Source organism: Syzygium oleosum, unplaced genomic scaffold (genome assembly GCF_021117445.2).
Source record: "Syzygium oleosum isolate NSW1041296 unplaced genomic scaffold, Sole_v2.1 Sole_v2.03, whole genome shotgun sequence".
In the NCBI taxonomy this organism is placed as follows: Eukaryota; Viridiplantae; Streptophyta; class Magnoliopsida; order Myrtales; family Myrtaceae; genus Syzygium; species Syzygium oleosum.
The window spans coordinates 4,990,610-5,003,801 of NW_026607487.1; the positions used below are offsets into that span (position 1 = coordinate 4,990,610).

Genomic DNA, 13,192 nt, shown 5'->3' on the forward strand with positions numbered 1-13,192 from the left:
CCAATCCATGTTACCGCTGTAGTCACCATACTCGCTAGGCCGGTATGGTTGCCCCGAAGTGCCGTAGCCGTGGGCGGTGGCCTGGCTCGGGTACGGCTTTTGGACATACTCGACAGTTTCATCACGCTTGTAACTATTATCGTAACCGACCGGGCGCTGAGGAACTCGCCAAGCGTCGCCGACGACTCCTCCTCCTTTGGCGGAGTAAGAGCCGTAGCTCCTGTCGTAGCCGTCGTACGTCGGCAGAGTAGCGGCGCGTCCGTACGTCGTCTCGTATCGAGAATCGACGTACCTGGCCATTATCGTTTCTCGAGGGATGTGCCTGATGAGGAAGGGCTTGGATCTATGAAGAAACTATAGGAATGTTTCTTCACAAACCCTTCCTTGTTTAACATGTTGAAGGAAGCTAGGACTTATATAAGGAAACAGAAACAGAAGATTCGTAGTTTAAGTTACTCTTTCGCATGGAATGAGATTCATCTAACGCACAGTCAAATGAACGCGAAGCGCGAGAGGATCTCATGCCTATCTTTATTGAAAAGTTTTGGTGCAGGATTAGTTTGAGATGCTGACTTTGGTTTTCATTTTGATCATGTCCGTGGAAATCGCATCTTGGCGAAATTGCAAATTTAGATCAGATTCTTCGACAAGTCCATAGGCGGATGGTGACCTCCATTAGCAATGAATAATGTAAGAGAATAAAGGAAACCTCTCTTCTAGCATGTATCACGTAATGCACGAGCCAAAACCTGACCGATGAGGTTGTTATGGCGTGCAAGCCTAAGCAATGTGATCGGGTCGTGCGCTTATTAACGCGTCTAATGATCCGATGTCCGTTTCTTAACTATTAAACCGATCTCGGGACGAGTTAAACCATTGTAGCTTGACGCTTGAGACCAGGGAAACGAGTTTGTTAGAGCATCTAACAGGAAAACCTATTCCTTGCAAAACCGTCCGTAGAAGAAGCACACCTATGTCCCCTTCATAGGACGTGCGACATTAATTTGACGAATGAATAGGTGGGGATAGCAAACCACTAAATAGGAATATCGGGATAATATTCCGAACCCAACGATCCAAAATGATAGACTATTTATTCTGCTCTTTTCTTCGGCCTTTCACATATGAAAGAAAACCCTCTCACTTGTCATATCGTGATCGACTGTCATGAAAAGTGAACTATACGGCTAAAGTTTGTAAACCTTCGATACATATGCCTAAACTTAAATAACAACACCTAGGAAGTCAAGTTTAGGAAATTAAGCCGAGGCAGAACCTATAAAACCTTCAGGGTTTTGTATACCATACATGTATGGTACAATTAGTAACCTTTTCGATCTTTATACCGGGCATGTATGCTACAAATTTTTTTATACCGGTGCTCTTCTTAAGATCAAAACATCTGCACACATATGTGGCTGTACAACTAACATCGTAATAATCATAGAATTGTCGGCTTGTTTCATGGAAAATGAACGATTTGGAAAATATTTTCCTAAAAATGATTACTATTATCGCTTGAAATAATTAATCAATGGAAAATGTTTTCATTACTGGCAACAATTTGTGTCTAAATATTTTCGTGAACGATAAAAATATCTATCATTTTTTTTGTAAGCGATATAAGCAATCATTTTTTAGGAAAATATTTTTCAAATCATTAATTTTTCACAAACCAAACATAGCCTTAAATTCAAAACAACTTGTCGACCCGCTCATTGTACCCGCTCATTGTACAACATATTGGTTATCACCCGGCCTTCCCATACAAGTCGTCATTCTTTACCCACCAATAGTGACACCTTTTTTACCGTTAACGTCAACCCTTCCTTCCCACTTCAAAAAATCAGTTAGATAAACCTTAGAACCAATCGGTTTCCGACACGTCATCGGCGCGGGCGGACCAACGAAGGCCCCCGGATGACGTGGCGGAACGAGGAATGAAACCAACCGCAACAAAGGCCGGCACCAACATGTTGCTTTTACTCCACGTTTATCGGAGAATGCTGTCGTGGTTAAAGTAATCAACGACCAATTTCCGAAAATAGGGAGAGCATGGAATTGTCACACTCGCATCTCACTTTCTACTATCACACTTTTATAAATCTCTCATTGGCATCTTAGACTGGTCTAGAGGACCAAATTACCATTTATTCGAGATAAAATAGCACCAAAGAAGAAAACCTCGAGTTTTTACTACTTTTGAAAGTATAAGTTTGCGTCATTAATTCTATTATGCCAAACTAAAATGACCGAACTACCTTCCCTTAAGAAACGACCCCGGTCTCAAACCGCCCACTCCCGCTAACCCTCCTTAGCCGAGTCTATTGCATTTGCCACCATCCTTTGCCGTCACGCCACCACCCTCGACCGCCTCTGGCTACCTTTGGGGATGCCCATGGAGAGAGAGAGAGAGAGAGAGAGAGAGAGCTAGCTTATGTGGTGGGTTCTTCGAGGCGGTGTTAACAATTGTAGGGCCCTCGGCTGCAGGCAGCGGTGGCAGCAACGGGGACTTAAGCTTGGGACTAAGATTAGGATTATGTGAGTTAGATTTGTGTGTTTGGTGGGTGTGATGAAGAAATGGCAGGGGTAATTCTCTAGAATGAAAATGACAACATTGGAAATAGACGAACAATTCTGCCTAAGCGACGATACAAATTTGTTTGCTCAAACGTAGTGATGCAAGGTGGTAATCTTGTGAAGACCATGTATAATGACTTTGCCATTTTTCCTTTATCCAATAAAGAAAATACAATGTAGGGTTAGTGATACGACATGGGCATTTCTAAAAGAAGTTGTGACGCGTGTTCAAATCATAGTGTCTCCCACTCAAAGATTTTAGGAGGCCATGCCCACTTTTCCCATGGGTGAAATCTTATTCGTCTCACATGAATGAAGCGGCTTGCGCACATCTGTGGAGATTAGTTGAGTTCAACGGTTCAAATATCACGTGTTATACAAAAAGTGGCGACTTGACGCAATTTAAAAGTTTATAGCTAAACTTAACGTGCAAATTGCAGGTTTTGAGTAGGAGATGTAAAGTGTATTTTGGACAAGAACAAAAAGTAGGATATTTTTTTTTTTGGTAAGGACAAAAAGTAGGATATTTTGCGTTTCATAATGTGCAAATTAGAGAGCAGAAGTGATGGCAAGTGGTTATGGAATGAATGGAGAGAGGTGATAAAATTTAGAAGAAGCATGGCGGTATAGAGCTACCCATGCTTTATTAAAGGCATAACTATGATTTTATGGTTATAATTGACAACGGGTTATAGCCATCGGTTTCATTAATCAACACAAGTAAAGAAGGCACACACATTGTTACCAAAAAGCTCAGATTTTTTGGTTGGGAAAGATTACTCGTATACCATACCACAATATTTGTAGACCCCATAAACAAGTGATGTACTTTAACATCTCCTCGCACGTGTAAATTGGGTCAACAACAGTACACGAAATTGACGAGTGGGGAGCCACATGCATGGAATAATCAAGGGCAACACCTAGCTCTTTTTCCATGTTGGAAATGTCCGACCCAATTTGAACCATTAGGTAGAGGGAGAATAAATGTACAAGGACCCAATCAAATCCTAGTCAAATGATATGGGGTCATATCTAACAAATAAGATTCATTTTGGTGTATATGCTCTTTTTATTAGTTTCCATTATGTTTATGGGGAATCATCTTATGCAACAATATGAATCTATTTGCTTGAGTATATTGTATTGTGATTTCAAGAGTAAGATAAAAAGAAGAAGTATTGTGTCTTACGTGATCCATGAGAATAGAGAGATATTTCATTTGTCCATAATTTACCTATCTAAAGTGGATGTCCTCGTCGTATATAAAAAGAAATAGAGGCAATATTAACAAAAGTGTGAAGCGAAACAAACAGTAAATGGCTATGCATTTGCTATATGCAAGCGGGCTATTGAATCTCGAGCTCATTTGTTATTTGAGTGTGCATTCGCTTCTGGGGTTTGGCAAAGACGTGTATTGCTATGCTCAGTCGATAGAGTTCCTGGAGATTGGGATGTTGAATTTCAATGGATAACTCTGCATGTCAAAGAAGTTAGTGCCAGAGCAGTGTCGTCGAAACTCGCCTGGAATGGATGCATCTATCATCTGTGGCGAGCTGGTAATGACTTATTCGGAAGTCCACGCTTCATCGCGCAAAATGCAATTACTGCAATGGATTAACCAACAGAAACAAAGACAATACCTCCTTACTAACTCGAAGGATAGAGAGGGAATCATTTATCTGATATAACAATCCTTCGATGCGACAGTACGACAAATCACTACATGCTGTATATAATTCTTCGTACATGACCTCAATCCCAAACAGGCGAATCCAACATATAACATGATGAAATGGCATTAGCTTAAGCCGACAAATTTTACACTCTGATTTCCGATGATGAACATCAGTAATAATTCCTCCCAATTTTGTACACGACCCCAAATTGATGTTTCCATATCTCTTTGTTGCATCCATGGTGTGAAGCATTGTCTCCGGGTAATGATAAGCCGTCGAGACCGATTCCATGTATATTGTACCTGCCTGGTGCTGACGAGGATAATTGTTTGTTGGCTTAGATAGTGATCCGGTCCCATGACCAGGCCTTGATGCAACATAGCCGTCGATGACAGTGGGAACCATCAGGGCGATCTCTTTCTTGTAGTTGAACTCGTCCTTCTCGCCCCGGCAATTGTCACCGCCCGACTTCCGCCAATCCTTGTTGCCGCTGTAGTCGCCATACTCACTAGGCCGGTACAATATACATCGGTCAATAATATACATCTGACATAAACGTCGACCGTCCTACATGACACGGTCGGCGTTGACGCGAATAATTTTCAATAATATTTTTTTTTAATTTTTCATTTCTTATTTTTTTATTTTTTCTTTTCTTCTCTTTTCCTTCTTTACTTTTTCTTTTTTTTTCTTTTTTCTTTTTTCCCTCCGCCGGCCATCGTCGAGCCTCGTCGATGGCCGACGGAGGTTGCCGGCCTCAAGTGAGGGCAGCCCTCGCTGAGGCCGGCGACCATCAACGAGGCTTGGCAGTGGCCAGCAGAGGGAAAAAAGAAAAAAGAAAAAAAAAAGAAAAAGAAGAGAAAAGGAAAAAAAAAAGAAAAAATGTAAAGAAGGAAAAGAGAAGAAAAGGAAAAATTTTAAAATTTAAAAAATATTTGAAAAAATTCTTAAAATTTTTTAATATCAGTGCCGGTCATGCCACATAAGATGACTGATGCCACGACAACAATTTCTGGCCAAAATATACCGGATGAACTCAATTGGCAAAATGTGAAAATATTTAATATTCAATTAGCACAAATAAAAGGTTTCGAACTGAATTTGAAAAAGTACAATTGATTTAAGATTTTTTGGACAATTTTCGCCTCATCAAATTCATCACGGTGGCAATTATTGCTGACTTGGCCTTGAGGAACTCGCCAAGTGTTGCCAACTCCTCCTCCTTTGGGTAGAGTAAGAGCCGCAGCTCCTATCATAGCCGTTGTACGTGGGCGGAGTAGCGGCACGTCTATACGGCATCCCGTAGCCAAAATCGATGTACCTCACCATTGTTGTATCTTGAGTAAATGAGCTTGATGTGGAAGAACTTTGATTTGTGAAGAAACTTTATAAAAGCTTCTTCACAACCCTTCCATGTTGAATATGTTGAAGGAAGCTAGGACTTATATAAGGGGGAAAAAATAAAAAAATATATTGGTAATTGATTAAGTTATTTTGTTGGCTAGAGTGTGAAGTGATGGAATGAGATTCATCTAATACATAATATCACATGAACGTGAAGCGTCAGAGGATCTTATGCTCATCTTTACTGAAAAGTCTTGGGGCAGCACTAGTTTGGGATGCTGGCTTTGGCTCTCATTTTGATCACGTCCGCGGAATTGGCATCATAACAGAAGAGCAGAATTCTCTTCCAGCATATTGCACAGTATTGTCAATGCTTCATTGAGCAAGAGCTTAGGAGAAAGATCAGATGAGGTTGACCTCCATAAGCAATGATGATGTAAGAGACTAAAGGGAACTGTCTCTTCTAGCATGTCATGTCAGGTAATACGCGAGCCAAAACCTGACTAATGAGGTTGTTATGGTGTGTAGAAGAGGAATGCAATAGGGTCGTGCGCTTATTAACGCATTTACTTATCCAATGTTCATTTCTTAACTACTAAACCGATCTCGGGACGAATCCAAAAACTGTAGCTTAATGCTTGACGAGGGAAACGAGTTTGTTAGAGCATCTAACGGGAAAACCTACTCCTTGCGACACGTCGAGGATTCATCTCGCGTACTCCGTCCGCAGAAGAAGCACAACTATGTCCCTACATTGGACGTGCGACACGAACCTGACGGATGAATAGGTGGAGATGTTGAAACCTAGATAGGAATACGGATGTGGGACAATATTCCTCACCCAACGATCCAAAGTGATGACTATTTATTCTGTTCTTTTCTTCGGCCCTCCACACGAGAAAGAGAACCTCAACACTTGTCATGCCGCGATCTACTGTCACGATACGTGAACTATACGTTTAAAGTTTGTGAACCTTCAATACAAATGCCTAAACTTTAATACCCTCAACTAGGAAGTCGAGTTTAGAGAATTAAGTCGAGATGGAATCTAAAAAACCTTCGGGGTTTTTATATCATGCACATTGGTTCAATTAATAACCATTACGATCTTTATACCGTGGACGTATGCTATAAACTCTTTTATCCCGGTGCTCTTAAGATCAAGACATGTGCACGCATGCGGCTATACAATTAACTTCGTAATAATCATTGATTTCAATCTTAGGTTCCGTTTGTTTAGTGGAAAATGAATGATTTTGAAATATTTTCCCAAAATGATCGTTCAAAATAATTAGTCAATGAAAAATGCTTTCATTATTGAGAACAATTTCTATCTAAATATCTTCAGGAATGATGAAACCGTTAGTCATTTGTTCATTTTTTATGAGCGGTAGAAGCGATCATTTTTAGGTTTTCTAAACCTTTTGTTTTTTACCGAACAAACGGAGCCTTAAACTCAAATTTGCTGATGCAATATCGACAACTCTTTGGACATCACTTGTCATCCGATTCATCGTACAAAATACCAGTTATCATACGGCCTTCCCATAGCCATAAGTCCGTCATTCTCTAACCACCAACGATGACAGTTTTTCACCGTTAACGTCAAGCCTGCGGCCCCACTTCAAAAATCCGTTAGAAAAGCCTTAGAACCAATCGAATCCCGACACATCGCCGGCCGACCAAGGTCCCGGATGACGTGGCAGAGCATGCAATGAAACCAACCGCAACAAAGGCAGGCACCAACATGTTGCTTTTACTCCGCTCCGAGAATGTTGTCGTGGTTAAAGCGATCAACGACCAAATTACCGAAAACTTAGGAGAGCATGATTCATGCTCTCTTCACTGACTCGCTCGCACCTCGCTTTATATTATCGCACTTTTATGCACCTCTCATTGGCATCTTAGACTAGTCTAGTGGACCAAACTACCAATTTATTCAAGATAAAATACCAAAAATAAAAACCTCGAGTTTTCACTACTTTTGAAAATATAAATTTGCATCCTCAAACCTAGTAACGACCCTGATCTCGAACCACCCACTCACAATCCTAAACCTCTTGTAATTGTGTCGATTCAGTCTTAAATCTTGTATTTACCAAATGAGTCCTAAACCTTTTTGTATTTGTGCCAATTCAGTCCATTGGCCAGAAATCGCTGATATGGACGCCAGTCAACCTACGTGACGTGACCGGCGCTGACGTTGATAATTTCTTTTTTTATAATATTTTAATATTTTATCGAATTTTTTCCTGTTTTTTTCTTTCTCTTTCCTTTTTTTTTTCTTCCCTTCTTCCTCTGGCTAGTCGTTGAGGTATGGAAATCAACCAGAGGCAAGGGCCAATGAGGTCTCGTCGAGGTTGACCTCGACAGCCAAAGGCAAAAGGGAAGAAAAAAAAAGGAAAGAGAAAGAAAAGAAAAGAAAAATTCAAAAAATTATAAAAATTATCTACATGAGTGCCGGATGCCAGCCGTGCTATGTAGGACGGCTAACGTCCATGTCAGCGATTTTTGGTCAAAATTAGCCGAATGGACTGAATTAACACAAATGCAAAAGGTTTAGAACTCGATTGGCAAAAAAAAGGTTTATAACTGAATTGACATAATTACAATAGGTTTAGGACTCAATTGGCAAAAAGAAGATTTAGAACTGAATTGACACAATTATAATAGGTTTAGAATTTTTTTGGTAATTCTCCCCCCACTCGCACTAGCCCTCCTTAACCAAGTCTATTGCATTGCCACCATCCTTTGTCATCACGCCACCACCCTGGACCGCCTCTGGTTGCCTTTGCGGATGCAGAGAGAGAGAGAGAGAGAGAGAGAGAGAGAGAGAGAGAGAGAGAGAGAGAGAGAGAGAGAGAGAGAGAGAGAGAGAGAGAGAGAAGGTGTTGAAACAGAAATCGTTGTATATTTCCATTAAGCTTAGTTGGGGTATATAAATACCCAAGAGTACATTCTAGAAGATTTACTAGCAAGAAAGAAATAAATAAAATACAAAAACTTTCTAATTTCTAAAGATAAGATTCCAAATCTTCTAAAATTGATTACCCTATATTTGGTAGATATATATTTGGTTGATACACCCCCTCAAGTTGAAGAATCGAGACTACGAATCTTCAACTTGTCTCGTAAAAATGCAAACTGTGCTTTGGGAAGAGCTTTGGTGAGAGCATCAGCTAGTTGGTCAGCTGTTGAGATAAACTACACACTCAGTTGTCATTTGGCAACGCGATCACGAACAAAGTGGAAGTCAATTTCAACATATTTGGTACGAGCATGGAAAACTGGATTTGCAAACAGATAAGTGGCACCAATAATATCGCACCAAAGGATGGGGGGACCTTGAAAAGGGAACCCAAGCTCTTGAAAGAGTGACTCAAGCCAAATGAGTTCAGCTGCAGCATCGGCAAGAGCTTTATACTCAGACTCTGTGGAAGAGCGCGCTATGGTTCGTTGTTTTCTAGAGCTTCAAGAGATCAAATTAGGACCAAGAAAAATAGCATACCCTCCAGTTGACTTCCTTTCGTCAGAGCTACCAGCCCAATCCACATCAGAAAAAGCTTGCAAGCGATTATCATTGGATCGGGAAAGAAGCAAACCAAATGACCTTGTGTGTTTGAGATAGCGCAATATGCGTTTCACCATTTGCCAGTGGTCTTCAGTAGGTGCATGCATGAATTGACAAACTTTATTAACGGCGAAGGAGAGATCTGGTCTTGTCAATGTCACATATTGCAAGGCACCAACTATAGACCGATACAAAGTAGGATCAGACATCAGAGCACCCCCTTTCTCAGATGGTTTTGTAGTCGTGGCCATAGGAGTTTGGATAGGCTTGCACTCAAACATCCCAGCCCTGCGAAGAAGATCATCAATATATCGTCCTTGACAGAGAAGCAACCCGTTAGAGTGAGGGACAGCCTCTATCCCAAGGAAGAAGTGGAGCGGGCCGAGATCCTTAATGGAAAACTCTACAGATAATGTCTCTAAGATTGCACTGATAGTAGAAGATGCATTTCCTGTAACCAGAATATCATCAACATAGATCAAAAAATAAATGACATCAGGGCCTCTTCGATAGATAAATAATGAGGAATCTGTTTGTGATGCTGAGAATCCCAAATGAAGCAAAAACTGTGAGAGTCGTTGAAACCAGGCTCTCGGAGCTTGCTTGAGACCATATAGAGAATGATGCAACTTGCAAACATAATCACGACGAGTTGGGTCTTGAAACCCAGGGGGTTGTTCGATGTACACCTCTTCAGAAAGAATCCCATGTAAGAAAGCGTTGTGCACATCCAATTGTCGCACTTGCCACTCTTGAGAGACAGCTAGAGATAATATAGAGCGAACAGTGGTAATTTTCACAACTGGACTGAAGGTTTCTCTATAATCCAAGCCATGTTGTTGATGAAAACCCTTAGCGACCAGGCGAGCTTTATAACGCTCAAGACTACCATCCGCTTTGCGCTTAACTCTGTAAACCCACTTACACCCAACGAGGTTCATGGAGGAAGTGCGAGGGACCAAAGACCACGTACCATTTTTTAATAAGGCATTAAATTCATCGGTCATAGCTGCACGCCACTCAGGGCTTTTGTTGGCTTGGGTGAATGAGGTTGGCTCGGTGAGAGGGGTGGTGGCAGTATTAATTTGAGGAGGACGAGAGCAAAGTTGCATGGTGTGGGTGCGTGTTGGCCTAGGTGGGGGCGACGGCGGCGGTGGTGGAGAGGATGATGAGGAAGGAGAGTGATAAACGTCATGGAGGGGTCTGGTTCTTAAGGTAGGGGAGATGAATGAATCGGTATTAGACGACATTGTGGGAGTCAGTGGAGGAGTCTGTGTTCTCACTATATTGGTAGGCGGAGGAACGCCAATAGGGGCTGAAGCCCACAGTACCAGGACAGGTGTAGGAAGTGATGAATTAGGTGGTGGACCGAGAATGGAAGGAGTTGCAAAGGGAAAACAAGTTTCATTGAAACGAACATGTCGAGCAATGTATAAATGATTAGTGACAGGGTCAAGACAGCGATACCCTATATGAGAGGAACTGTATCCCAAGAAAATACAAGGAATGGAGCGGAAATCCATCTTATAGGCGTTATACGGACGTAGATAAGGGAAACAACGACACCCAAAGATTTTTAAGAAGGAATAATTCGGAAGGTGATTGTAAACAATTTGAAAGGGGGAGATGCGATTAGTGACCTTGGACGGCATCCGATTGATGAGGTAGACCGCCGTTTCAAATGCGTAGTGCCAATATTGGTGAGGGATGGAGCCATGAGCTAATAATGTTAAACCGGTTTCAACTATATGCCTATGACGACGCTCAACTGCCCCTTGCTGTTCATGAGTATGAGGGGCGGAGATGCGATGAGCAATACCAATTTTTGAGAAAAAGGAGGGAGGGCACGAAATTCCCCACCCCAGTCCGTTTGAACGGCTTTTTTATTTTTCGTGAAAATTGACATTCAACAAGAGCTTGGAATGTAGGAAAAATAGAGTGAACATCTAACTTTACTTTAAGAGGATAAAACCAAATAAATTTGGTGCAATCATCAACAAAAATAACGAAATAGCGATGACCATCAGTTGAAACAAAATGAGAAGGACCCCAAACATCACTATAAATTAAATCCAGCGAAAATAAATTATGAGTTGGAGACAATCTTAAGAACTGACGACTAGCCTTGCCCAATTGACAAGCTGTACATAATTGACTCAACCGTGTTGACTGACACGACAAATTATTCTGTTTGATCATAAACCGTAAGAAATGCTCATGGGGATGGTCAAGACGTTGATGCCAGCCATCCATGGAAGTCCGTTCCGCTATACTAGCAGTAGGCATTGAATATTGTTGTGGTATGGTGTAAAGACCACCACTACTCGGGCCGGAGAGAAGAACCGCCTTGGTCACTAGATCCTTAACAAGAAAGTGGGTAGGATAGAATTCAAAGAAGACATTATTGTCAGACGCAAAATTTTGAACCGAAAGTAAACATTTAGAAATATCAGGGACATGAAGAACATCATTTAAACGTAAAGAAAGATTTGAAATAGAAGAGGGAATAGAAGAAGTACCAATATTAGTGATTTTAAGACCCGTACCATTGACCACGTGTAGTTGATTCGATCCATTATAGGCTTCGTAGGAAGAGAGGGATTGTATGTCAGGTGTGACATGATGGGAGGCACCAGTGTCAGGGTACCAAGGTACAATGTTGGTAGGTGTAGGTAAAAGAAGGGGAAGGGCATGGCTCATGTTGGTATTGGGAGAGTAGGAGGGTCGATAAGATGAAGTATTCGAAGGGGTATGTGTAGGGGGTGGGTAATAAGGCATACCTGGAGGGCAATAGTAGCATGTAGCAGCAGTGTGATTTGTACGTTGACAGATGGAACACCATAACTGACCTTGTTGAGCACCACGGGCACCACGACCACGGCCAAAGCGACCACCACGACCCCCACGACCTCTGGACTGACCACGGCTAGAGAAAGAGAAACCAGGATGGGTGATGGCATTTCGTTGAGTAGAGTTGGTTGTAGCAGAGTTAGCCAGAGAGGTAGGCTCAGAGATCTGCAACTTTTGGAAAGCTTTAATACTCTCGTGACTAAGGAGAAGACCTTGAAGATCCGTAAACGAGATTGGTTCAGAACGGCCAAGTAATGTAGGAACAATGTCTTGGAGATCAAATCGGAGACCACGGAAGATGTAGACATTGAAATCCTCCGGTTCAAGAGGCTTGCCTGCAGCACCCATCTCATCGGCAATGGATTTAGCACGCTGGAGGAAATCAATAACTGATTCGTCCTGTTTTTGTTGTAGACGTTGGAGACTAAGATGAAGAGAGAGCATACGCGTAGCGGAAGCTGAGCCAAAAGAGGCATTGAGAGCTTCCCAAATGGCTTTACTGGTTGATTTATCAATAATGATAGGTAAAATTGATTCTGAGAGGGACGCAATTAGAAGACTCATGATGGAAGCGTCTTGTTGTTGCCAGAGAGCTGCTTCAGCCGCATCAGAGGGACACGATTTGGTTCCATCGACATGACCATAAAGGTTTTGTCCCATGAGAAATGGGATAATCTGTGCTTTCCATAGCAAGTAATTGGATGCCGTGAGACGTAGGGAAAGAAAGTGATGAGCAGATCCGAATGGAGGAAGTGTAGAAGATGGGTTTGTAATAGCAGTTATGGTGGTGGTGGTGGGGGGATTCTCTAGGGCCATATTGACCACCAAAAAAAAAAAGAAGATGAAGAAGATGATGATGAGGAAGAAGAAGAAAGCTAGGGTTGAAAAGAGGCGTTAGCCCTAGATGGCTCTGATACCATGTTGAAACAGAAATCGTTGTATATTTCCATTAAGCTTAGTTGGGGTATATAAATACCCAAGAGTACATTCTAGAAGATTTACTAGCAAGAAAGAAATAAATAAAATACAAAAACTTTCTAATTTCTAAAGATAAGATTCTAAATATTCTAAAATTGATTACCTTATATTTGGTAGATATATATTTGGTTGATAGAAGGAACTTATGTGGAGGGTTCTTCAAGGCAGTGTCAACACCTATAGGTCCCTT

At 41.5% G+C, this 13,192-nt stretch overlaps 1 protein-coding gene across 1 annotated transcript; it reads right to left on the reverse strand.

The window, feature by feature from the left end:
* Positions 1 to 3,900: 3,900 nt before the first annotated feature.
* LOC130137667 (uncharacterized) lies at positions 3,901 to 5,690 on the reverse strand. The gene is made up of 2 exons (XM_056309490.1): positions 5,456 to 5,690; positions 3,901 to 4,763 (listed from the first exon to the last, which is right to left on the reverse strand). Exons 1-2 carry the CDS (start codon positions 5,513 to 5,515, stop codon positions 4,185 to 4,187), a joined length of 639 nt encoding a protein of 212 aa, XP_056165465.1. The 5' UTR covers positions 5,516 to 5,690; the 3' UTR covers positions 3,901 to 4,184.
* Between the last annotated feature and the right edge of the window lie 7,502 nt (positions 5,691 to 13,192).